The sequence below is a fragment of the Phycodurus eques genome, chromosome 13 (assembly GCF_024500275.1).
Source record: "Phycodurus eques isolate BA_2022a chromosome 13, UOR_Pequ_1.1, whole genome shotgun sequence".
Taxonomy (NCBI): domain Eukaryota; kingdom Metazoa; phylum Chordata; class Actinopteri; order Syngnathiformes; family Syngnathidae; genus Phycodurus; species Phycodurus eques.
In genome coordinates this window covers 20,200,666-20,227,057 of record NC_084537.1, presented here as the reverse complement: position 1 = coordinate 20,227,057, position 26,392 = coordinate 20,200,666, and the positions used below count along the sequence as shown (strand labels likewise).

The following is a 26,392-nucleotide window of genomic DNA, read 5'->3' as shown; positions in this document are numbered from 1 at the left end:
ATTGTTATCTCTTTAGAAACCAGTCACTGGAATAGGTTTTATATGTATCAATTTTTTTCCCTTTATTAATCATCTAGAGGAAAAATACAATTTAGTTTGTATTTGCACTCCGTTGGTAATTATTTATCAAACCCATTTGTAAAATCGCATTTGCATTCATAGTTTCAATTTTATGTTTTTATTGATCTCCTCCAGGAAAAACATTCAAGTAGAAACATAAATATCAACAAATGAACATGTTTTATCGTGTTCGTGTGTGATCCTCAATCAAAACCCTTTACAGCCAAGACGATGCAGAGGACAACACTGCCCCCCAAAGGCAACCTGAAGTACAGCAAGGAACAGGTTTTTTTTTTTTTAATTGAAAATCATTTGCTTCACCTTATCTCTTGAATAACCTTTTACAATGTATTCTTTCAAAGGTGATGGACATTAAAGTTAGATGGCTAATAACAGGATTCAGAACTTCTATCTATCTATCTATCTATCTATCTATCTATCTATCTATCTATCGATAGATTTTTATTGTATTGATTCCCTATAGTAAACATAAAAATAAATGACTAATTATGTATAATGTCATGTTTTATACTTGATCAAAAAATATGAGTAATATGTAGACATTCAACCCGACCCTCTGTGCAAGTCTAAAAACTGAATGAACTGTTGTTCCAAATAAAACACACACGTGCTAATAATGCTTAATAACAACCATCATTTTTCATAAATGTCTTATGGACCTGAATATACTACTGAAAAAAAAGTGAAATGCCAACCTTCCTCTGCCTTTGAATGTGCACATACTGTCCAGTACTGTGTTGCACTATAATAGCAGTTGATAGTTTTAGCTGCATCTGATGTTTCGCAGGACATAAACACCAGATGGCACTCAACAGCTGTGTTCTTTTTTTTCTTTTGTTTGTTTGTTTGTTTGTTTTTTATACACATCGAGTAGCTGAAATAATATACTGTACTGTAGTTTGGAACGTTCATCAAGACAGAAACACACGCGACCATGTTGACCATATTGCCGCAGTTGTGAAAACTGAAAAAGCTCCCTTCTGTCAAGATGCAATAGTTGCATCTCGGCCTCAGGGAGAAGAAAATGTCACCTGTTCGACAACACTTCATTTAACACCTTAACCAACACACCGCCGACCCACAAAATGGCCACGTGACCGTGATCCATGCCCTCCGACTCGTGTGTGTTTGTGTGTGTGTGTGTTGGGCGGATTTGGGTCCGAGCGCAGGATAATGAAAACCTGGGGCGTGCGATTAAAGTGGGATTGCCAGGGTTTCTGGGGGGCTTACGGCGAAAGACGACGGATTCAAAAGAGCGAGCATGTTTTTTTATTTTTTCCTTTTATTTTATTTTATTTTTTGAAGGCGGCACGTTGGTTGAGTGGTTTCCATTGCCAGCTCTCGGCGAGAAGGTCACGGGTTTAAATCGGGCAGAACTGGTCTTGTAAAGATGTGTTCAATGCTGCAGTCTTGGAAAGCCAAATAAAACTAAAATAAAGTAAAACTACTCAGCCTTGGTATACCGCACATTTTATATTGGTACTTCAACTTACTAGTGACACAATTTACCGTTTTTTTCGAGATATGAGCCGTTGCTCGGAAGATTTTTGTCTTGACTCGCAAGCAAAGATTTGAGTTACGAGCGCACACAATGTTTTGGCAGTGTTTTTCAGAGGGCTAGCGCGCATTAATGGCATGTCAAGATGATTTGTGATTCGAATGCTTTGAGTTTCAAACGTAATCGCAGAAGAAATTAAATTCCTAAGTCAAGGCACCACTGGACATTGAACGCCTGCTGCTGTGAATGATGGAAAATCTGCGAGTAATTGACGCCCACCCATAAAGGTTTGTAATTGTCTATAGATGCCACGAGATGGCTACAAAGCACTTTTTTCCCCCTTTTTCGATGAAACAAAGCTCTGGCCTGACTAAATGAGACGCCTCCCCTCACTTCAACATCGTTCCTTGGCCACAAGGTCGGTCGATCTGTGTAAGAGAGTAAGCGAGAGAGGAAATTCTTCAGGAAAATGGCCCAAGTTTCGATGTTTCAGTATACTGTATTTACCGCTAAAGTGGCCAACGCAGTTCACCGTCGTCATTAGACTGCGCGGGTGTACCTATTGTTGTGGAAGTGACATCAGCTGGGAGCTATTTGGAGCCACAACTCCTTCCTCTTTTAAGCTTCCTAAGCCGCCAATCAGACGTGATTTAGTCGCCGCAAATAGACGTTTGACGGGGAGCCACAGGCGGCACGGCCAGGCCTCCGCCAAGGCACTGACGACAGCAGCGAGACAACGACAAAAGGCAGACGTATTTAAATACATCTCGCTTGGCAGCAGACAACAACGCTTCAGCTCTAATGAAGCATTAAAGGAATGAGTTATAGGTAGTAGATATGTACTATTAAGTAGGTAGACAGGTAGATTGGTGGGAGGTACCGAGCTGGATAGCTTGTTTGGTAGCTGGATAGGTTGATGATTTTTAGGTGGGTGTTAAGAGAGGTAAGTTGGTGGGGCTGTGGGTAAGATAGCTTGGTCAATAGGTAGTTTGGGCCCATAGATATTTGGTTGATGAGTAGCTAGGTAGGTATTTTGTATTTAGGTAGGCGGTTGGCGAGATGAGCAGGCAGTGGGTGCATGGGTCGGTAGAAGGGTATATGTGTACAGCATCTCACAAAAAAAAAATCACATTGTCATTTTCTAAATATTTTATTTTATCTTTTTATGGGACAACAATGAAGAAAAGACACTTTGCTACAGCCGGTCCGTGAACAGCTTGTATAACAGTGCAATTTACCGTGCCCTTAAAATAACACAGCCATAAATGTCTAAACTGCTGGCAACAAAAGTGAGTACGTACTCCCTATGTGAAGATGTCAAAATTGTGCCAGAAGTGTTCATATTTTGTATGGCCACCATTATTTTAGAGCTCTGCCTTGAGGATTTTGGCCATGGATTTCACCAGAGCTTCACAGATTGCCACTGAAATCCTCTTCCACTCCTCAATAATGACATCGCGGAGCCATTGGCTGTTGCATACCTTGAGCTCCTTAACCTTCCGTTCAAGGATGGCAAACAATGCAATTATAATGAGCGTAATTTATCCGCAGCTTTGGACTTTTTGCGGGTTTTGCCCGGTCCCTATCCCCTGCGAATAGTACTGCCCCGTGCCCCAGTTTGCAAAGGGATGCGATCATGCTGGCCGTCAATATGTGAGCGATCACAGCAACTTTATCGCACCTGCTCCCCGATCCCACCTGAAACCTTGTTACCTTGATGAGGAGAGAAAGTGGCAAATTTTTACTCATGGGTGTATTCACTTTTGTTGTCACGGGTTTAGACATTTATGTCTGAGTTACTCTGATGGGACAGGAAATGTACACGTTATACAAGCTGTACACCGACTAACATTTTAGTGTTTTCCCCTGAAAAGATAAAATTAGATACAATAATGCGAGGTGTGCACTCACGTTTGTAAGCCAGTAGGTAGGTAAATAGTAATGTATTTAGGTAGGTAGTAGGTATGCATATTTCTATGTGGTACTGTAGATAGGTACTGTAGCGAACATCCATCCATTTTCTGAGCCGCTTCTCCTCAGTAGGGTCGCGGACGTGCTGGAGCCTATCCCAGCTATCATCGGGCAGGAGGCGGGGTACACCCTGAACTGGTTACCAGCCAATCGCAGAGCACATACCAACAAACAACCATTCGCACTCACATTCACACCTACGGGCAATTTAGAGTTGTCAATTAACCTACCATGCATGTTTTTGGGATGTGGGAGGAAACCGGAGTGCCCAGGCACGGGGAGAGGCGGGGTCGGGGATTGAACCCCGGTCCTCAGAACTGTGAGGCAGACGCTCCAACCAGTCTCACACCGTGCCGCCCTGTAGCAAACAGTCGGTTGGTATGTCAGTAGATTGGTATGTATGTATGTAGGTGGTTGCGGTCATGAGTAGGTAGATTGGTATTTAGGTAGGTAGATGAGTGGTTAGATGAGTAGGTATGTATGTATGTGAATACATACTGTACATAGGTAGCTAGTGAGGTAATTGGTAGGTAGGTAGGTAGGTAGGTTATAAAACACCTATAGTTGGTTTGGTCGAGAGGTAGGTAAAGGTATGTAGGCTGATTGGTCTTTAGGTGGATAGGTAGATGAGTATGTAGCTATGGGTAGGTAAAGTGGTAGTACGTAGATAGATGGGTATTGAGAGAGGAGGGTGGGTAGATGAGTATGAAGGTAGGTATATTCAGTAGGTAGATATACTGGTAGGTTGGTAGCTAGATATCGGTGGGAATTTAGGTAGCTGGGTACGGTACATACTGTAGGCGGTTGGCTAGGGAGGTGCAGTATGTGCGTTATCTCTTGGTGAGTATAGGTATAATAGAAATGTAGTCGGTAGTTATTTAGGTAGACGGGTGGGTGGATGGGAAAGTTGGTAAATTGTTAGACAGGAAGTTAGATTAGGTGGGTGGGTGGGTTGATGGTAGGTGGGTATTTACGTTGCAATGTGTATAGGTAGATAGTTGGTTCGTTGGGGTTGTCGGTCGTAGGCTGTTGTTGGGTCGATATAGGTCGGCAGGTAGGTGGTTGGGTAGGTAGATAGGTAGGTAGCGTCATGGGTGCGTACCTCAAGGCACACCATCTCCTGCTCGTCCCGGTCATGGTCATTGTAGCCGAGGGTACAGCCCACGCCGCGGCGGCACGCCCGGGTCAGCCTCTGCATACGCTGCCACATGAGGGCGCGGCGGCATCGGAGCCCTCGCAGGGCAGACGTGGGCCTGAACGCCCACCCCTCAACCCAGGTAGGGCGCGGCATTCCCCCACGGCGAGGCACTGCCGCCGCTCAGCATCATGGGGAATCTACACTGCCCGTGGCGCGTCTATGGCTGGGATGCGTCCTGGTGTGCATAGCGATGATGGAAGAGAGAATGACTGATGAAGGGAAGAGTGTTTGGGAGAAAAAGCCAGGGCAGATGGGGATTAGGACAATGTTATGTGCTTAGGACAGATTAACACTGGAGGAAGACGGGTGACAGAGTCACGTGACACTTGATGATGTCACATTATGACTTTCTCGTTTTATACGTCAACGAAAAATAATAATAGTCCCACTTGAAATATATCTAATCATATCTGTTAGTAATAACATTTTAAAAAACAACGACGGCAAAAATTATTGTGACGGGTTTTTTTTTTGTTCTTCCAGAGATCCGCACGTGACCACTTGACTGTTGCCAGTCACATGATACAGCGTGACGTCATCGCTGTCAGCTGAGCAAAGAAGCTAGTTCGGTGAGTGATTCAAGCTTATCTTTTATTGAAGTATAGTTTTCAATCCTTTGTTATATGCTGGTTAGCCTTTGAGGCAAGTGACTGAACGCTTGCTATGCTAGCCTGGCACGAGAATGTTGCGGGTTAGCAGCATTCTGTGCCTGTTTTGCGAGCCGATTCGAGCTATCACCTCTGTTCGCAGTGTATAGCTACATTGTGTATGTTTTATACATGTATAAAATATTTTTTTTACGGTTTCGGTAATAGCTAAAGTGCTCAGCTACGTAGTCATGCATTGACACTCGGATGCTAGCTCTCTGCTGTCACAGAACGTGTACATAAATCGGAACACTTCATCGTCTTTTCTAACCACGCTAACGTAGTAGTAAGGTCGTAGTGAATGAAAACATTTCTCGGCCGTAATTAAGTAAAGAGTAAGTATGGCTTTTAAATTTTGAATGTGCTCATGGGGCCGGCGATGGCTATTTCTGTGCAGATTATTATTATTTTTTTAAATACATGTCCTCCTGTTAGCCATTGAAAACACCCCGTTGGCTGTTTTTGTGCTAGGCAAAAGCAATTAAAGTATTGCATTGGCACCATCTTGTGTCATAATGGAAAATAACTATTGAGAAGTGAGTTGAGGAGCTTCATTTAGACAGAAGTGGAGCTTTGTCGCCATCTCGTGGCATCTTGGTGCCAAGGAGCTATGTTGAAGTGAGGTGTGATGCTTTATTTAGACAAAAGTAGTTATTTGTTGCCATCTGTTAGCGCCTATAGGCTATATATAAGCTTTTTTGGGTGGATCTCAATTAGACTTTACACAGATTTTATGTTGATCGGCTTTAATGTCATAATTCGCCGATCCGATCAATGACGTCATTGATCAGCTCTGCAAAAGACATTCACGCCACGTGACCATCTTACACAGTATATTTGAATCCAAAAGCTAGTTTATTTTTAGCCTTGTCGCGTGTCCTTTGACGCGTGTCCCCATATCTGATGGCCAATAAAGTTATTTTTAAAAAAAATGTCAGCGGTGTGGGACAGACAACACGCCTTGAGACAGACAACACGTAATGTCCGGATCAGACTACAAGACAAATTTGCTCTTTCACGATTGCACTATGTCAGACTACTGCAATAAAATCTTTCATTCCGATACCACCGCATCCCGTTTTTTTACGATCATTGGGCTTTATCTTGTCAAACGTGACCGGATACACTCGTTACCGTGACCACGACAACAAGAGTGGATCGCGCCGACTGTATTATAAGGACAAAATGGGGGAAAACGTGTGTTGGTGGTCACCGGTGCTCAGGACAGGAGAGGACATTCGTTTAAGGCTTGCTTGAGGTATGCAAGCAGGCAACAAAACGTTATGTAGCGTAGCAAGCTAGTGCTAGGACTAACGGTTGTACGTAAACATGTCGCTGTTCTGTCGAAGCATGCTCTAAAGTTTCGGTGTGGGTGAAATCTAGGTAGAACATGATTTGCAAATTATTGTATTCTGTTTTTATTTATGTTTAACACAACGTGCCAACTTCATTGGAATTGGGGTTGTACCGTATGTTGCGATGACTAGCATGACTAAGAGGTTGATGACATGTAGGTTTGGTTAATTGCGATTTCAAAATAATCCTGGTTATTATTTTTTCTATTATTGCCCAGCCGTCGGCTTTAGTTCCCCTTTAAAAAAAAAAAAAATTGCTGTAAGTATAACTGAATCAAAAATGGCTAATAAGAAAGTAATAATTGGTGTGTTCCCTCCCATAAAAGCAGTTTCGCTGAAGTCGCTGGCCAATAGCCACGCAAGAAAAAAAATCTTTTTCAGTTGTATTTTTGGAAAGCCGCAGCTAGGCAGGAAAAGGTGCGGGTTTTTTTCGTTCGACTTTTTTGACGTAGTACTAGAGCAACCAACCGGAGACAAATTATTTGTGTGTTTTAACATACTCGGCAAAAAACAGATGATTGTAATTTTGAAAATAGTTAAGTTCTACAGAAAAATGTGTGCGTAGCTGAGGTCACGATTCCAGAGTTTGCGGCGGTCTACTGTAACAGTAAAAAAGCAAAAGGCCTTCATGTTCTCTGCTTTGGTGTTCCCATCCAGGTGGCGTCTCCCTCACATTCTGTCTCGACAAAAAGGTGCATCCAGCAACCCCTCAGGATGGACATCCGCGGGGCCGTGGACGCCGCCGTCCCCACCAACATCATCGCTGCCAAGGCGGCGGAGGTTCGCGGCAATCCAGTCAACTGGCAGTCGTACCTGCAGTAAGTAACACACATCATCCCCTTGTCGAATGGTAGAAGACAGTTAAATGGTGAGAAACTGAGTCACAGACTTGAGGGGAATTTCCTCTTTGTTAATATTGGAGTTTCTGTGGTGAATGGCCTTTTTTGGGTGGCCTAGAGATGCCTGATAATGTAAAAATGTTTTGCAAGTATGTGTCAAAATGGATTTTAAGGGTCCCCAACACAAACTGCCCTAAAGTCACGCAGTGGCGCCTCGTTTAAAATAAATAAATAAATAAGCTTCCAACATCAGTTTATGGAATTGACACGACATTGAGTAGACATGTCTATTATAAGAGGACGCAAGAAAAAGTCTCAAGGACCATGTCTAATATTGACTAAGAAGTTGGCCATTTTGGTTTGAGGCAGCCATTTTGTGCGAATTCCAGGGTACTTTATTTGACAAACTCCTTCCAGGAAACTTGCCCAAATGAGCCCCGCAGAAGCAGGCATCCTTGACGGATGGGCGATTCTAAATAGCCAAGCTCGTTTACCTACATTGTCTAATGTGGCCGGAGAATGGCATCAAAGTTTTTGAGGATTCGCCATGCAAAAATGGGGTTCAGGGGCCGGCCCTCTGTCTTGTTCTTCATATTTTTTGCTGAAAGGTTTGTAAAAGTGTGATTTACCATTCTCCCCACGAGTTAGAGCAACTGCACGCTCATCCAGGCGGCCTTTTGAGGCTGGATGTCATTGGTGTGCGGGTGTACCCTAGTGATTTGGGCTTAGCATTTGGTATTTCCATGTGAAGTGTCGTCATCGTGTGACCCAACCTTGCAATTAGCAGTAGCGTGTAAGTTAGTGACATGGAGCTTTTAGCAAGGCTTTTATACTTCCAAGTACATTTTGATGCTTTACGCCGTTCAATCTCCAAAGTCAAATGGAATTATGCCTCAAAAATTCAAACAAAACCTGTGTAACTATAAACATAGAACAGGAAATGGAACTTATTGCAAGATCTACTTGGTACAATACGAGTCCTACAATTAATGGAATATGAATTACATACACACGTTTATTTGCCAAGCAGATGGTAAGTTAAATGCACTTATTAAACACAACATAACATATATATTAATTCTAGCAATTCCTCAGGTATATAATTATTTTTTAATTTAACCTTTTCTTCTCCAGGTAAGGCCATTCAGAACAGATTCTCATTTGCATTGCCGACCTGGTTGCAGAAAACAGAGTTGCACAAGGCAAAATAAAAACAAATGGAAATAAAAGACATGCACAACAAATTCTAAAATGTGACTTGCATAAATTGTACATGAAAGAAAACATACAACAGACACAAAAGACAAACACACAAAAATAATAATAATAATAATACAATCATAAATAACCAGACAAAATCTTCCCCTCTAATTAACAACGCCATAGCTCCCTTCATCCAACGCTTAACTATTCGTAGGTGGGAAAAAATATATATTAGTAGATCATTTGACCAGTATTGAGGGCACTGCATCATAGATGACAATATGAAGGTTTTATGTTGCCAACAGTTTGAGCCTGGAACAAAATGAATTTAGGTTGCGATTTACTTTGTTCTCGGTCTACCCGCTGGCTGCACATTTTATGTCATCGACTTCCCATGTTTGACAACTTATCCTTTTTTGTAGGAGTCAGATGATCTCAGGAGAAGACTGTGAGTTCATCAAGAAGTTTGAGGTGGCCAACTCTGAGGAGAAGCAGCTCATTCTGACCAAAGAAGGACATCAGGTATTTGTTCAACAAAAGATACACATGTGCTGTGATGTTAGGAGTTCTCATAATAATCTCTTTTTATATACAGTGTGCAAAGACCTTTCTGAACCTGATGGCACACATCTCCAAGGAGCAAACCGTCCAGTACATCCTGACACTCATCGATGATACACTGCAGGTATTGCGTACTGCTTGGGACGAACGTATTTGGACAATCTACGGTGCATCCGGAAATGATTAGAAATGCTTCACTTTTTCCACATTATGTTGTGTTACAGTCATATTCCAAAATGTGAAAAAATATATTTTCCTTCAAATTCACGCAACAATTTTGTTTTACGTTGTCATTGTGGGGTGTTATACGTAGAATTTTGAGGGATTTAACAAAAATAAATGCATTTTGGCATCAGGCTGTAACATAACGAAATGTAGGAAAAGTGCCTTGAATACTTTCCAAATGCACCGTTTATAGTAAGAAAATAAATTTTATTTCAAATGAATTAAATAATTTATTTGGACCCTTCTACGTCAGTGTGAAAATAAAAAAATATGATTTTAATATTATATAATTAGCAACGTGACAAGTTGCCACCATATTTGTGGAATTTTCTAAAAAAAAGAAAACATGGAATCAGCACTTAAACGATCTAAAATCATCCATAAGAAATAAATTGGCTGTGTTTGCACTGACCTATTTTACTGTTCTTCTCAAGAATAATGTTATATTTGCCCTATTTAAGTCGACTTTTTTGGGCAAGTGACGCCGTTTTACAAGTCCCGATAATTTTGACGTGCCGACTTGGAGAAACCCTCGGAATTTTGGCCCGTGCGAGCTTGTAGGTGGATATTTTTAAGTGAAACGTGCAAGCCAATCGGAGAGGGAGTTCCCTGAGTAGTAGATCAACCAAAATAATCAAGTTACACTGTTTTACTTTCATTTGAAGGCTTTATTTTATTTTGTTTTGGGGGGGGGAATCCCACAAAAACGTTTTTCCCCACATGAAAAACCCAATTTTTCCTGAATCCATCATCAGGTTTCAAAATTCTTGCTGTGTTGTACTCTGGTTGAAGTGGCCGTTCAAACCAGAGTCAGCATTTTGACAAACTGTCATTTTTGGGAAATCTTATGTTGCTAATACTGTACAATTGTATGTCAGTATTTATTTTTATGGTTTAACCTTCAATTGGTGACAACAAAGTATTGTATTCTAAAAAATAATAGCTGTGCTTTTATGATAATCCTCGATCGCTTGATTTAAATGGAGGTCTTTTTAGACTTTGAATTAAGGATCCTTCCAATAAAGCATATTTAACAACGGTATTACCCCGCCAGTCATAAAGATGAGAAGAAGAAAGCATCCAGCATGATGGAGTGCTTTTACTCTTACCTCCTTCAAATTCAGCGAGCTCTCCACCTCTGACCATTTTGAACTGGAATGAGGAGTTTTTAACTGAATTCACCGTCAGCAAGAAACTAATCACTCAAAGTCAGCAATGAATCAGGCATCAATAGCTATTTTCCGGTTCAGGAATGCAAATGATTACGTTTATGTAGTTTGACATCTTAATTAAGAAATCATATTTTGAGATGTTCGTGAAAGGTTAAATTCGAAAATTCTTGAATAGTGATATAGTATTACAAATGTAATTTGCAGTATCTCGCTTCATAGTTTTTCGTATTAACCATTACATGAACAGAAAAATATTATTTTGCTAATGACCGATGCTGTTAATATCGGGCACTTTACATTGGGTTCTGGTCTAATAATTTTTTTAAGTGCTGAATGTTTGAGCGCCTGAAAACAGAGAAACTCTTGTCAAAAAGTGCAGCCATTCCTATAATGTAAATGCCATACTTGAGTGAAATCTGCATGTATCTCCACATTTTTAGTTTAACTCCATTTGAGGTGGTGTCATTGTCCAAATACTTCTCAAACTAACTATGCAAAAGCTTCAATCCCAGTGCTATAGAATAGATCTGCAAATACTTGTGTATGCATAGATGGTCAGATTGGATGACAGCAAAGTATAATATTCAATGTGATGCAGGAGAATCATCAGAGGGTGAGCATCTTCTTTGAATATGCAAAGAAGACAAAAAACACAGCGTGGTCCTATTTTCTCCCTATGCTGAATCGCCAAGACCTCTTCACTGTCCACATGGTGAGTTCGTCATTTGTCTTTGATAATAACAGCCTGCAAGGTCAGCCTTCATCCTAAACGTCTTGATCGGCCATTTGCAGCAAATTAACCTTTGTCCACGGCCAGAATAAAAGCAGTGAGGCTCCCTCATCATCCAGCCATTAATAATTCCTCACAAAAAACACGACCTTTTGTCAAAAACAGGCAATTAATGTGATGTTACCCTGGCAACCTTTAGAAATGGGGAAGGACCGCCCAGCGATATCGAAGCCCGCGCTAAAATAAGACACCCGCCGCCATTAGAACCGCCATCCCTCACCCACCTTAATAATGTAGGCCGGATGTGCCCTAGTTTGATTTAATGTCTCTCTCCAATTTTATTTCATGTGTATTTCAAGTGACCCATATCCGATATGGCTGTGTTTGGACTGAGATAACACATGAAACAACCCGCATTCGCAGACGGCTAAATTGCACATGAGTAACTACGTAAGTGTCAATTATAACGTGGAAGCAAACAGTAATAAATAAATCATACAGCATATTAAAGGTTACATAGCTTTTAATTGGCAAAGGCACAATGGGGGGAACCGTCCTCTCTTACTTGGCTTATTTACTGATGAGCACACCTCTAATGTAGCATAATTAGACCATATTTAATTGTCTATGCGTTCACTGTAGTTTAGAATTTACAGCCGATGCTTTTTAATGTTTATTTTTGTTGTACATCAATCTGTATTTAGATTAGGTCAACCTTGCATTGATGTAGGGCTGCAACGACTAATCGAATAACTCCAATAATTCCATTCCAAAAAAATGGTCAACGCAAAACGCAGGGATAATTTTTCCCACACGGATTGTTACTGCAGTTACGTGCACCACTTGGTGTAGAAATTTTGTTGGAGCAATGGGAGCGAGCCAGAACGAAAGAGCCTGACAGAATGTCCCAATGTTTTGAATCATTTAAAGGAGGTACAGGGTATTAATGGTCCATATTTCATTAACAAGTTAGTTAAATGTTGTTATTTTTTTTGCCCAAGAAAATGAAACTGGGAGTCATTACCAATAATGTCAATCCATTTTGGAGCAATTGGTAAATAACTAATTGCCGTTGGAACTCCAAAATCCACACACAGCCCATGTCTTGGTGTGACGTCAATGGCAGGAGTGGAGACCAAATTCACTGCCGAGACAGTGTGGAATATATATTTTATATATTGTCGCTGTTTGGCGGAATCCCCTCACTTCCAAAATGACAACTTTTCAGGAAATTAAAAAAATAATAATAATAAAATGACAGCTTGCTTGAGTTTCCAAACGCTGCTTTCGTTCAAGTTGGGATTGTACCTTATATTGCTGTCATATTTTGTTGCACTCTCATATTAACAACAGCTACCTCACACGAACAACAGCTAGCACCCCAAAATTATGTTCAATCGCTAATATAATAGGCTGAAAAATTGCTAATTTATTAGGATGTCATGATTAAAATGATACGAACACAACAGTGAGTGACACAAATCCTTGCAAGCCTCATGAAGCCAAGCAATCATACTGTATAGTGTTGCTTTGCACTCTGACATGAAAAAAAACACAATAGCATCTCAAAATTATGTTCAGTCACTAATATGCTGAAAAATTGCTAATTTATTCGGGTGTCATTGATTAAAATGGTAAACACGGCGGTGTCCGCGAGACTCCTCGTCACTCGCTCACGCCAAGCAATCATGTACCACTTTATCTGAACACATCTATTTAAAATTGTTCAGTAACTAATTTAATATGCTAAAAAAATGCTGTGACCGTACTTTCACTTGTAACCTATACAATATACCCCCCCCCCCCAAGAGTCAACATGTAATGAACCCAAAACCGTGACCACAAAACCGAGATACGAACCGAACAGTGGATTTTGTTAACCCCTAAAATGGACTAAGAAGAAAGAAAATAAACAATGTGCTACATATGGTAACGCCTCCGCAAGCGGTCAAAGGTAGACACAGCAGTGGGTACACTTTCAGTCGCTTTATTGAACAAACTTGGTAGGAAAACAAACACGTATCAAGCATATTTATACACAAGCTGCCGATGGCCACAACTCACGCCGAGTCACTCAACATGCATTTAACAGACAGACAACTCTACACTCTCATTCGCTGACACCCACGTCACTGACCGGGTCAGACTCTGCCTTTTTAAAGCATTCAGTCAAAGTCACAGTTAGTACAGTGGATAGCAAAGATGAAGACTCCCAAGTGGACATAAATAATAGCTGCTCTCCACACGCACGTTATTGGGTTTAATAATGCAAAATCAAAATTGTATTTAATTACTCAGTCGATGGGACAGACTGTAAAATATTCTATTCTACTGTGTTCAAACAAAATCTGAATTGTGTCACTTGGACCATGCCCAGTAAGTCCAACCGTAGATTGATTCGGGCAAATTTTTCCTTTGAATAAATGCCGTTCTCTGCTTTCATCCTCCGTCTCGACACGCAGGCGGCGAGGATCATCGCCAAGTTGGCCGCTTGGGGCCGTGACCTGATGGAGGGAAGTGACCTGAACTACTACTTCAACTGGATCAAAAGCCAGCTCAGCTCGCAGGTACTTGCATCAGCTTGTTTTTTTATGTCCTGTGTGATGAATAACGCAAATTGTAATCTTTGCAAAAGCAGACTATTTGATGCGGCTCTTGTATTTGACATAATTATATTGTGCAAGTGGTCATAATGTTACCTACCTATTACTGTTCATTTTTTAAACCTAATTAAGTATGTTTATAGGCCAATACCATCTCTTTTAATGGGATAAATAAAAACCTTATTTGATATGGATTCTATACTCAGTGGAATCTATAGTCTGACACCTCGGGCTACACAATTTGATCGGCATCCGCACAAGTTTTGCGCCGCTCTTTAATCTGTCCCTCCAAGCATGTACATGATTAAGAGTCTTTGAATATTTATTGCATTATTTTAGCAGTTTTTCCTAAAATTGTTCATTTGAAATATAAAATATAATATTTGGGAAAAAAATTGTGATTATTTTATTCAAATACATTATTTTAGATACACAATAAATTTTAAAAAATATGTTTTTCTTGTATACTTCATCTACGAATAACCTGGCCCAAAGCCAAAACCTATGTCCAAATTTGGTCAAGGTCATATTTTTTCGGAAATTGATATTATTGGTCAGTTTTCACGTAATTTTTTTTACAAATGATTGACCAATCTAAAGCGTTGAAAATTGCTAGCTCTCTTTGACGATGCAATGTTAATGGCTCGACAATGTCGTTTTTTTATTGGTTTCCTGAAAAGTGATGGTTCTGCCGATGCAAGGATTCCGCCCGACGCCAGCCCTTATGCCCAAAGGTTTCCCCACTCCTGGTTTAAGTTTCTAGTTACAGTTTGAATGACAGTTTATTTGTGTTTCCATCACTTCCAATGGGAAATTTGTCAACAAAATGGAAGTCAACTAGCTTCCTGGAACAAAATGTGTTCGACCCTGTCTTTTCCACAATGTACCCTGACTGTCAAATGCTCAAATGTACTTTAAAGTGGCATTTCCTCTTGACAGTTCCTGAAGTCATTTTCTGCCTTCACCTAATTGCTGTCTGCTGGTTGTGCTCACAGTCAGAGCTTGTGTTGTTATGTTAAGTGTATTTTTCCATTCATCTCTTGCATTCAGACCAAGCAGGATTAGATTTTGCATTCCGTGTTGATTTTCTTCTTGAGTTGTTTGGAATTTGTCGACCACTTCAGCTCTCAGCAGTCCTCTCGGCTCCAAGGCATCGATTGTTTCTTTTGTTTATTTTGTTTATCTCTCATTAGAACCTACACGGTACAGGTCCAGACGCGGTCTCCGGAGCTGGAACTATTTCCCCCAGTGAAGTGAGTATGAGCGAGGTGCATCAAAAATCAGCCTTCCACACGCCTCTGGACTTTCACTTCTTTTCCATTCCGTCGTCTCGCTCTCCCCATGAATGATTTCAGATTGCGGACGGGTGGACTCTCGGCACACGGCACCCGGCAGGGGATCCTCCGTGTCGACGGCATGATGTTTGCTGCCGCTGGTTGCTTTTAGCGGTGCATGCTGTAGAAGTCACGTAATGCTGAAGGCGCATGTCAAACGGCTTTCTCCAGGTTGAATTGGAATAGCACGTAGCGCAACAGCAGCAGCATCCCTCAGTTGATTTACTGCCGCTCACTCTCCCCCTCCCCCTTCCCCAGTAGCGCCTAATTATTCTATAAAACATACTTAGGATTTGTCTATTAACTTATCTTTTCCAGCCAGGTAACCTTCACTCCTCCATTCATCTGTCGTCATCTTCTGGCTGGACTCCTTTTGCTTCTATTCACCTTCTAATCTCCCGATTAACAGGATCTTTCTCCTCCTCCTCTTCTAATCTCTATTGACATGGTTCTTGCTCAGGTGTGATGGGGACTATTTGCCCCCGCTTCCTCTCCCCTGCGTGTGTTTGCGCTATCGTAATCAAGCATGTGCTGAGGATGTACACTGAAAGACTGCATGTGGCGTACCTTGGATGGTGCCGGTGGTGGTGGTAATGCAAGTTTTGTACAGTGGAGCCTCCAAAGTCCAACACTGTCCGTTCCTTGACCCTCGTCAATCTTCTAAGCTACATTTCCCCATTAGATCAATTACACTACTCACAAAACGTTATCTCGATAATTTTCTCTGATACAAAATTATGAGTGAAAAATATTATGTGCCCTGCCATTGGCGAGCGACCATTCCAGGTTGCACCCCGCCTCTCAGCCGTAGTCAGCTGGGATTGGCTCCAGATCACCCGTGACGCTAATGAGGACAAGCACTGTAGAAAACGGATGGATGGATCTCTGCGTGCTTAAAGGCATTGAACTTGTGGAGGTTCCATGTTTTTGTTTTTTTTTCCCTCCTGTACACTGTCTTCTGCTTGCCGACGGCTCAGTGTCTCTCAACCTGTATTGATTTTCTAACAAAAAGCTTTTCCTCTATTCACCCAGAGCAATGTAGAGCGTGGGTAAATGTATGCAGTTTGTTTTTGTTCTTTTCAGAGCTCTCAGTATGTGCAGTGTGTGGCCGGCTGCCTTCAGCTTATGCTGAGGGTCAATGAGTACAGGTTCGCCTGGGTGGAGGCCGACGGGGTTAACTGGTGAGTGATGCCGCCAGATTTTCACAGTACAATAACCTTGAGCAAAATAATGCGGCATCGCAATTAAAGCTCTAAAATGAATTATTTTGAAATTTTGGGGTAAATAACTTTTGCTTGTGTTGAACACAATCTATATTATTTTTAAACAAAATATAGAATATTTGGTGCATTAATAAACCTGTACCATGTTAAGTTAAAATAAATGTAATAATGTATACTGACGGTGGCCTGCTCTTTCCTTGACAACTCGAAAAAAGAAATCAAAGCAAAGAAAATAAAAAAAATAGTGCAGCCCATACTGGTGATGGAAAGTTTTGGTGTTATATAAATGAAAATCGATTAACCGGTCTATGCCTAACTAAAAGTAATGTATCTTTGTTCATCTATCTATCACAGCGACGTGTAGTGACAGGCAGAACTATTAAATGCTCTTCCACCAGATGATAGAAGATACAATTATCCAGTTGCCATCCACACAGCAGAGTAATAGCTTTGTGTTCAACTAAACAGGCCAAGATTTCACGTGCTAAATCGACTTGTGAGTAGTCGTCATATCAGTATGTATACATTTTGTGGCTTTTTTTTGGGTGGTGTGCCATAACACTTTTATTATATAAAATATGTGCCTTTGCTCAATCAATGTTGAGAAGCATTGCTTTCGGTGTTTCTACATCTTCGTTGGAGTCAACCTGTGGTATTTTCACTTGATTGGACGTAATTTGGAAGGGCACACGCCTGTCAAGTTCCCACAGTGGACAGTGCATGTGAGAGTACAAACCAAACATGAAGTCAAAACAATTATCTGTAGACCTTCAGTCATAAAATATGCTGGACGTTGTTGCTGTGGCTTGATCCCAGTTCATTTTCGTCATGGAGACTGTTGGCAGTCCTGCTGTTTCATTTGCATTCGCATCTGAGTCCCTGCGGTCTGTGTGCACATCCTATTCCCGGGCAATCATTAGGTGTAATGGCTCGGCAGGATGGAGGCGCACCTCTGCGGAACCTCGGCCATTAGTAAAGCCGCGCGCCACAGAGAGGCAGCTCATCAACTTTTGTTTTCGTTGCTAATCCTTTTAACCTCGCTCTCTAGCATCACGGCGGTGCTGAGCAACAAGTGCGGCTTCCAGCTCCAGTACCAGATGATCTTCTGCGTGTGGCTCCTGGCCTTCAGCCCGCAGCTCTGCGAGCAGCTGCGACGTTACAATGTGGTGCCGGCCTTGTCCGACATCCTTCAGGAATCCGTCAAGGAGAAGGTCACCCGGATCATTCTTGCTGCCTTCAGGGTATGTGCAGAAATCCCTCACTTTTCACCTCTAAAAACGCTTCACAAGTGCACTCAAATATTCCTAAAGTCTTGCACAGCACTTTTAACTTGTAATTGGGCTGCATGCTTTATCGCCCCTGGGGTGGCAGACTGAAATTACTCTATTAAACAACAGAGGAAGGCGATAAAAGGAACTTAAGTCCATAAAAGATACATAAATACGATTTATATGGCCACGCTGCTCGGTCAGCTGTCTGCTGTCGTTACTCCATACTAGCCATGAATATTTCGTGCCGAGCTGCTTTCAGAGAGCAAAAAATCCCCCAAAGCTTTCTCAAGACAAAATATATGAGTATCAAATGATTCGATTCCCCCCGAACGCAGGTGACCACAACAAGCAGTAAATCAATAGTATAACCAGTTACTTCCAAACTGTAATATTGTCTATAACTAGTTTGAAAGTAATTATGAAAGTCTCTAAACTATATTCTTTTGAGTTACTTGTCACTAAGAAACTGGCCAATTCTAAAGTATATTATTTATCTTTAACACATTGATGGGATTGACCATGAATAACCCATTACACACAATAATCTCAGTAGACCTACTTTCCTTTTAACTTTAAGAGCCTTTTTCACAAAATCAAACGGTAATTACACTACAGTATTTACTCAAATAGTGACAATAACCTTTTCTCGTCAGAAAAACGAACTGTAATTACTTATTACAGGTGAGAGATAATACATGGACATTGAAGAGTTGAGTGCATTTGAACTTTGTTGCGAACCAAAATAGCAGCACAGCACCTAACAAGACACGTAAACTGCCTAAAATATTTACCAAACTACCAATACGCTTTTGGGATGCAACTCTTAATTACCGAACTGCGTCAAACTCGCCGCTGCCCCTGTAATTGACGCCTCACCCCACTCAGTCGCTGGTTGCATCATCTGCTTAAGATAAAAAAAAGATCAACCTTGGTTTCATTGGACCTTAATGTGTTTGTGAGATTTTGCTGTGGTCCACGAGTGAAACACATGGAGAGGGGGAGAACATGCAAACCCCGCACAGGATTCAAACCCAGAATATGTGAAGCAGATGTACTACCCACTTAATACTATGCTGCCCAATTGTAATGCGTTACCTCAACGCTGAAGCTGCTCTCATATAACAGCTCTCTACCCTCAGCTCTTTGACAATATCGCCTCACTCCAACAATAATGATTGTGGTTCTCACCTGAGTGTACGTCAACAAGTTCCTTGGCTCCAAATCGGGATAGATTTTTATTGATTTATTTTTTTGCTCTCATTAATGCTTGTCCACTGCATTACGAGTCTGCTTAAAAATCAGTCGGCTGCAAGCTGATTGCTTGCTAAATCAAATCACGGGGGAAATAGAAAGCCTTGCATTTTGAGATTTAGAAAGGGAAAAGCCTTGCTTACTTGCGAGCTTTGTCCAGACGACCATGAAGCGCGGCACAAAAGGCGCAATGAATACCGCTTGATTATGTGACAGAGTTGGTGTTGGCCTGGATTTTCAACTGTACACTGATTGCAGTATGTGAAAAGAATTCCCATTAGGCAAATCATGCACAAGACACTGAGAGACGTTCGCGTTATGACTGATGTACCGCGGCTCATTAAAAGCGAAGGCGGGCGCCAAATGGAGACCAAGCAGATGTTCATCTCAGAGTGTTGTGAATAGAAGGATGGCTCATTGTCTTTCTCTCCCTTACAAAGATCTTTTTTAAGAGACCGCAAGGCTCTTTGAGTTCTTTCCATCCAAATACTCGTTTGCATGCATTTCTCTTTCTCCCAAATGTCCTCATTAGGAGAGAAATCGACTGAGACCGCCAGGTCCTTCAACGCGTACGCGCAGAATCTGTCCTGCCGTCTTTGCTGCTGCGGCCAACGCCTTAATTCCAATGCTGTAAATGTAGCATGTTGGGTCAGTAGAAAGGATCCAGTTAGACCACCTTCGGTCCCTCTGCTTCTGTCAATTTTCATGCCAGGAAGTCACTACCAATAATCAATAAATAAGAATATAGAAATTCATATATTTCAGTAGTTGAGTTCAAAAAGTGACATTTGTATTACATCGATTCACTACGCAGAGTGAAATATTTGAGAAAAGAAAAGAAAATTAATTCATCTTGGAATAATAACAAGGAAGTACTCCACAGTACAAACACTGAGATTTCCGAATGTCTTTGAACGCATCCCCTCTCCTCTTTGCGGGGGCACGTAAGGGCGGGCGAGCTGAGAGAGTTGGTTGACGGTGTACGCCTCAGAGTAACCATGTTTCGTTACTTTCTCAATAAACGTGCGATAAATAGACTAACGTCTCGTCTTGTATCATTGGAAGACGTTACAATACTTTGTCAAGCCCCGCGGTGCCGCCCAAACAAGGTACCTGCCAGCTGGCACTTAGAAGTGGCCGAAGAAGATGGTAGAAAAGATTCAACTTCTCGACATGTTGAAGGAAGGGAGAAGGTTTGTGTCTGGCTGCAGCCATTACGGCATAAATGAATCTCCGGTCCGGTACATGAAGGATGAAAATAATGTCAGGATGACAGCTGTAATGCTCTTCCCAGTGGCTGTACATCTGATCATTCCCGCCTGCAGAATCTCCTGGAGAAGTCATCGGAGAGGGAGACGCGCCAGGAGTACGCGCTGGCCATGATCCAGTGCAAAGTGCTGAAGCAGCTGGAGAACCTGGAGCAGCAGAAGTACGACGACGAGGACATCACCGAGGACATCAAGTTCCTGCTGGAGAGGCTGGGGGAGAGCGTGCAGGATCTCAGGTGCCCGTTGTGTGTGTGAGCAAGAGGTGGGGGACTAAAGTTGTCCATATTAGAGCTAAAACCTATGATTTAGTATTCATGACACTCAACTTGACTTGAACTTGAACTTGTCTTTCTGCCATTTCTGCCATGTTTCACTTGGAAACCTTTTGCTTCTGGGTGGGCCTGTGGCGTGGAGACTGTGCGCGGCCATTTGAATACCTGGCTCCGTTTGTCATGTGACACAAATTTGACAAACCTACATTGGTAGCAATAATAAATACCTGGTGATAAAAGTACCAAGTACCGAGCGGAATGCAGTGGAGTAAACCTTTCGATCTAACAAAAAATACTCAAATAAAAGTAAAACGAATACAATTAGACCCAAAAAGTTATTTCAGTGAAAGTAACTGCATAAATGTAGCTTTTTACTCCCCACCTCTGGCAAATACCTGATGGGACTCAGCAATATTGTATGACTTATGACTCTGGCTGAAAATTTAGCGGGGACTTGCTTGATTTTTGCCACAGTACCTGGAGACTTGCTTGAAACTTGAAGGTTAAGACTTGCACTTATGTGACTTAGTCCTACCAACTTGAAAGGTCACACTGCTGACATTTAATGTATCCGACAGCTCATTCGACGAGTACAGCTCCGAACTCAAATCAGGCCGCCTGGAATGGAGCCCGGTGCACAAGTCTGAGAAGTTCTGGCGGGAGAACGCCGTCCGCCTCAACGAGAAAAATTATGAGCTGCTCAAGTACGACTAAGTGGATTCTCTGATCTATTTTGTGCTTTTTTTTTTTTTTTTTTTCCCCCCTCGGGCTCTTTGAAACATAAGTAACATGTTTCCTCAAATAGCTGCTCTAATGTCCAATTAGTCGTCTAGGGCTTCATCCAGCCATCCGTTTTCGATAGTGCTTGTCCTCAGTAGGGTTGCGGGTGAGCTGGGGCTCATCTGTTTATGTCGGCATCGACTACTTTGGACCCATTTGCAAAAACGGGCGAGAAGTTGATTCCGCCCGTTTTTGCATATGCAAACCTTTAGTAAATCGAAATAATTTTTTTAACCATAGCAGAGCGCAAACATCTGCCAAAGCCGGACAAAAGTGGGAGGAAATAATCGACTTATTTGTGTATGTTAGAAATCTGTTAGTTAGTTGGTAAGCTACTTCCTACTTAATGTAGTGGAAATTCCCATCCCACAGTTTTATCCAAATTCTGACCAAATTTTCATCGAGTCCTTGGCCCTTGCAGTCCCTCGACCATGTTTTGTGGAGCTTAGTTTTGTAATTTTATGATTTTAATACAGACCTCTGGTGTAACGTAGTGCAGATTGGATCGGTGCATTTTGACAGGGTGTCACATTTGTCAGCAGCAGAAAATTAAACTCCTTCCTGCTTTCCAGACAAATCAAACACATGGTGCTAATCTCGCAACACTGTCTTTACTCCTTTTCATTTTATGTTTGCATTTGATTGGAAAACTCTCAAAGTAATAAAATGCACATTTATATTGTTCTCGTCACAGGTTTTCTTTGCCTATTAAGTCCAAATCTTTTGCTTCTCCAGAAGGGGCACTTCTCGTTGCAGTGTTTAGCCATTAGCTTAGCTTTCTACCTCTAGCCTCCTCATGGGCAAAAAAAAAAAATAATCTCAAAGGTATCTCAGGTGTGTGTGATTAACAGCGTGTCTGTGTGTGTGACATGCTTTGAATGTTCTCCTACTTTAGGATCTTAACCAGGCTCCTGGAAGTGTCCGACGATCCTCAAGTCATAGCGGTGGCGGCCCACGACGTCGGCGAGTACGTGCGGCACTACCCGCGCGGCAAACGGTAAGACGATGACATTTGTTTCCCTTCCTGGCCTGCATCATCATTTTTATACTCTTTTTTTTTTTTTTTTTTTTTTTTTTTTTTTTCTCTCAGGGTGATTGAGCAGCTGGGCGGGAAGCAGCTGGTGATGAATCACATGCACCACGAGGACCAGCTCGTGCGCTACAATGCCCTGCTGGCCGTCCAGAAGCTCATGGTCCACAACTGGTATGAACACACATACAGCCATTTAGAGCGTACTCATTACAGGCAATCATTGCCGTACTTGGCCACTTGACACCAAAGGTCTGGCAAATCTGGCTAGTGTGAGTGCGATGTCATGGCTACTCAAATTCTGTACACCTTGGCCTCTTCTGTGTCACACTTTTACTGTAATTCAGTCATTCCTCACTAATTAATAATAATAATCACTAACTTTCAAAATAGAAAAATATACAATGCCTCGAAATACCTCAGTGAAAGCAAAATAGCGTTCCCACTTGTGCATTATGTACACGATATACGTATAATTACATTATGTGCCAGCTCCTCTTGCCACTCGTGATAGCTGCCACCTTGCAAAATAGAAACAATACTGAGGATGAAAATAGCCATCCGAAGTAATTAAAAATAAAAAACATATGGCAATTTTATGCGTAGTCATGCAAGACGCACAATGCATTGAAGCACGCTGCTGTTGCTTTGGCTCTGAAGGTTTTTCAAGAGACTCACTGATGGAACACTTGAGCTCACATCTTTTTTTTTTTTTATTTCCACACAAAGAACAATTTGTTTTTTCGTCAAGGACAGGTTGTTCGCTGGCCACGAACAAACCGACGAATAGAGAGAAAAATGGAGAGCGATGACCTATGTAGGTGACCTATGTATTTTTCTCTGTGAACTCTTTAAAAAGACTTACATACTTCATATGGTGAGCTTCTGCTGTCATGACAACACAGAGTGGAATGTTTTTGTCACACTATTCTTGTTTAACTTTTATTTATTTATTTATTTCTAAAATATATTTTTTGGTCATTTTGTCATCTGTTTGGTGTTTTTTATTTTTTGTACTTTTCAATTCAAACCTCCCACTGCTGTTGTTATTGCCCCATGGGGGAGCAAGCGCAGAGTTCTACATTGAAAGTTGGAGCCCTCAGCACAATAAATAGGCGAGATGTTTACAGATGGGCGCTTCACTTAATTTCCGAAATCTTTGCAGTCATCTAACACAGTGAAAACTCATTCCGCTTGCCAAGAGCGCTAATCTAAGGTTCAAGACTTCAGCTCTGTTTTGAGGGGATTTTAAAAACAAAAAAGAGAGAAAAAAAAGAGACCAAGCTAAATCATCTCAAAGCTTTTTATTCATCATTAATGTTATCTGTAACCTTTGAAACTCAATTGGGGGGGGGGAAATGTTTTAGACGGGTAAGTAAAAATACTGAGATAATGTAGTTTCACAAGTGTGCATATGCGCTTGTCAGGAAAAACCTACTCGAACAGCTGAGCTATTTCGGGGTGATCAGTGGCGCTTCAAACGGTGGCAGTTGTGTGTTGAGTGACTCCCGTTTCACTTTTCAATGTGAAATTGTAAATTCTGAGCTTAACTACATTTGCTGTTCGAAGAGGGTGTGTACACTTGTGCAACCACAGTATCTGAGTGGTTAATTTTTACTTCCCCTCTCTAAAAGATTTTGTCTTATATTGAATTGAGTCGTACAGGTTGTAGGTCACATTGATGGTAGAAAATGTATTGAAATGATATGATTCCCCCCCGCCCCCCAAACGTGGCATTTAAACAGGGGTGTGTAGACTTTTTATATCCACAGTATACTCTCATTCCCACATCTTTGGCGGCAGTGTCAGAGGTGGGATGAAGGCGGATAAATGCCAGCTCTTCCGGAGAAGACATTCCCTCATCCTCCCCCTTTTTTTTTGAGCGCCTCAAGAAAAATTTGATATTTCTCGTCGCAGCGGGGCGATCGTCGTCGAGCCGCACGGCACGTGCAAATGTTACTCGTCAGGAAGAGGAAACCAAGAGGAGTGACCTTTCAAAATAATTGTATTAAATTTCAATACTTGATGACAGCAGACGTGGCTACGCTGGCGGTATCAAGTAGATTCAAATATGAAATGTCAGAAGGATCGGATGTTCCACCGTTGAAAAGTACAACGCAACCTATGACATCCAAAATGTTTCCCAAAGGAAATATTGGAAATATGAATAATCTGGCCAAACTCACCAGCAATGTTCTAAATTAGTGATTCTCAACGTGTGACACAAGTACCTCCTGTGGTACACAGTCTCCCTCTAGTGGTACGTGAAAGAATGACTAAATGAAATGTTTAAATTGTGCATAACGTTACAGTGGTGTCAAACGTTTTTTTAAATCCAGTTACAGTACATTTATTTATTATAAGTACAGTTGTGTTTAACTAAAGTACAATAAATTTGCATTTAATCATATAGAAATGTGTTTAGGTACAATTTCTATTTAACTTATGTGCAATACTTTTTAATGGAATCATTTTTTATTTCTTTAAACAACTCTTAATGTTCAAACTGTGTATAATGTTGCAGTGGCTAACCAAGATTCAATATCCTTTTTAGGAATAACACCACTGCCTCATTTATTATGAACACATGGGCCTATTATGTTACTCTATTACTGTATGTGTTTAACTATAATGACGCATAATAACACGGACAGTTCTTGTTTTTAAGATCCCGCGATTAAAAAGTCAGACGGCAAAATGGCTAGCGTAAAGCATGAGCTGAAGTCACACGAGATTTGCCGAGGTTAGCGATTCAAACCCCCGACGTGAAGAGGTGTTTTCTCTGCAAAGATTTTGGTTGAATTCTGAAATGCACAACGTAGTGCCGCTATTAACGTATTATAGCGCTCAAATTTTTAAATTGTTTATTCCCCCCAAATTCAAGCATAAAAAAGTAAAGATAGATCATTCATAGATAATGGCGCTAATCTTAGCTTGAAGCGTTTTTCGTACGCAAGTAAAGCTAAGCTAACAACGTTCTTCCTTACAAATCTCGAGTGCGACTTTAGGTGTTTTCTGGCCGATCTTGGTCGAAATCCGAAATGAACGACCTTGTATCGAAATGTAAAATGCAGTGCTGTTAGGAATATTTCATAATGCTCAACTTTTTATATTGTTTATTCTGACCAAATTCTAGTGCAAGTAAACAACTGTAAAGATAGATCATTAATAGCTTATGTTGCTTGTCTTAGCATTGACAAAGTTAGCTGTTAGCGGTAGTTCCTGCAGCACATGCAAAGCTCAAGCCAACCAAGTTTGTTGGGCGTAGTTTTCCTGAAAATGTTGGTCAAATTCTGAAATGTTCGACTTCAGAGGTTCCACAGTACATTTAAAAATATATTGTTTTGAAGTTATGTCAAAATACTGTGGTTTAGCATTTAGCATCAATTAGCATTTGTGACATTTTGCTTAATTTAAAGAGCACAAACTTTTTCTAACCGGTTTGGCGGAGCTGTGAGTTAAATGTCTAGCCGAAGTTAACTTGTTAGTTAGTGTGCTAAGCTAACCCCTTTCTCGCTGACACATGAGGCAAATGAAATGAAGTTGTTGCTCTAATTCTGATTGCTAATTAGCATGATCGCTTTGTTTCTCAGGGAGTACCTGGGCAGACAGCTGCAGTCCAGCGACCAGCAACAAGCTCCGGCTGTGGCGGCTCGAAGCTGAACTGGCCACGTGTGTGTGAATGTGTTATCCGTGCTTGTGTGTGTGTGTGTGTGTGTTCTCTATTTAATGACTCATAAGATGAAGCAAGTGATCATTCCTAATTAGTCTCTCGTGTTGTGAAGTCCGATGTCTCTGATTAAATGTACAAAGTTATTTAAATCTTGCCTGTATAAGAATGTATGTGATATCCCCTACATAAAGATGATTAAGTATGCCA

General features: G+C 41.3%; 2 protein-coding genes across 4 annotated transcripts in view; one reads left to right on the top strand and one right to left on the bottom strand.

Annotated features, from left to right (window-relative positions):
• The window catches only part of rgs20 (regulator of G protein signaling 20), a 12,446-nt gene extending 7,442 nt beyond the window's left edge, over positions 1 to 5,004 (bottom strand). For both annotated transcript variants that reach the window (XM_061693690.1, XM_061693691.1), the window contains exon 1: positions 4,653 to 5,004. In XM_061693690.1, coding sequence (XP_061549674.1) covers positions 4,653 to 4,841 — 189 coding nt within the window. In that variant the 5' untranslated portion in view covers positions 4,842 to 5,004. The remainder of the gene's footprint in view (positions 1 to 4,652) is intronic.
• atp6v1h (ATPase H+ transporting V1 subunit H) lies at positions 4,536 to 26,392 on the top strand. 2 transcript variants are annotated; one of them, XM_061693688.1, is made up of 15 exons: positions 4,536 to 4,827; positions 5,232 to 5,317; positions 7,408 to 7,568; positions 9,215 to 9,314; positions 9,388 to 9,477; positions 11,349 to 11,462; positions 13,943 to 14,047; positions 15,277 to 15,336; positions 16,501 to 16,598; positions 17,689 to 17,881; positions 20,488 to 20,666; positions 21,281 to 21,406; positions 22,378 to 22,479; positions 22,573 to 22,686; positions 26,106 to 26,392. In XM_061693688.1, exons 3-15 carry the CDS (start codon positions 7,465 to 7,467, stop codon positions 26,173 to 26,175), a joined length of 1,455 nt encoding a protein of 484 aa, XP_061549672.1. In that variant the 5' UTR covers positions 4,536 to 4,827; positions 5,232 to 5,317; positions 7,408 to 7,464; the 3' UTR covers positions 26,176 to 26,392. The 2 variants fall into 2 exon arrangements, with proteins under 2 accessions (XP_061549672.1, XP_061549673.1); XM_061693689.1 differs by lacking the exon at positions 15,277 to 15,336.

What these genes read in the sequence shown, in the direction of transcription:
- atp6v1h (XM_061693688.1), top strand. Translation starts at nt 7,465, where the DNA reads ATGGACATCCGCGGGGCCGTGGACGCCGCCGTCCCCACCAACATCATC. An exon ending in GAACTATTTCCCCCAGTGAA is followed by an intron (nt 15,337 to 16,500) that starts GTGAGTATGAGC and finishes TGTTCTTTTCAG; the next exon opens with AGCTCTCAGTATGTGCAGTG. An exon ending in GAGAGCGTGCAGGATCTCAG is followed by an intron (nt 20,667 to 21,280) that starts GTGCCCGTTGTG and finishes TGTATCCGACAG; the next exon opens with CTCATTCGACGAGTACAGCT.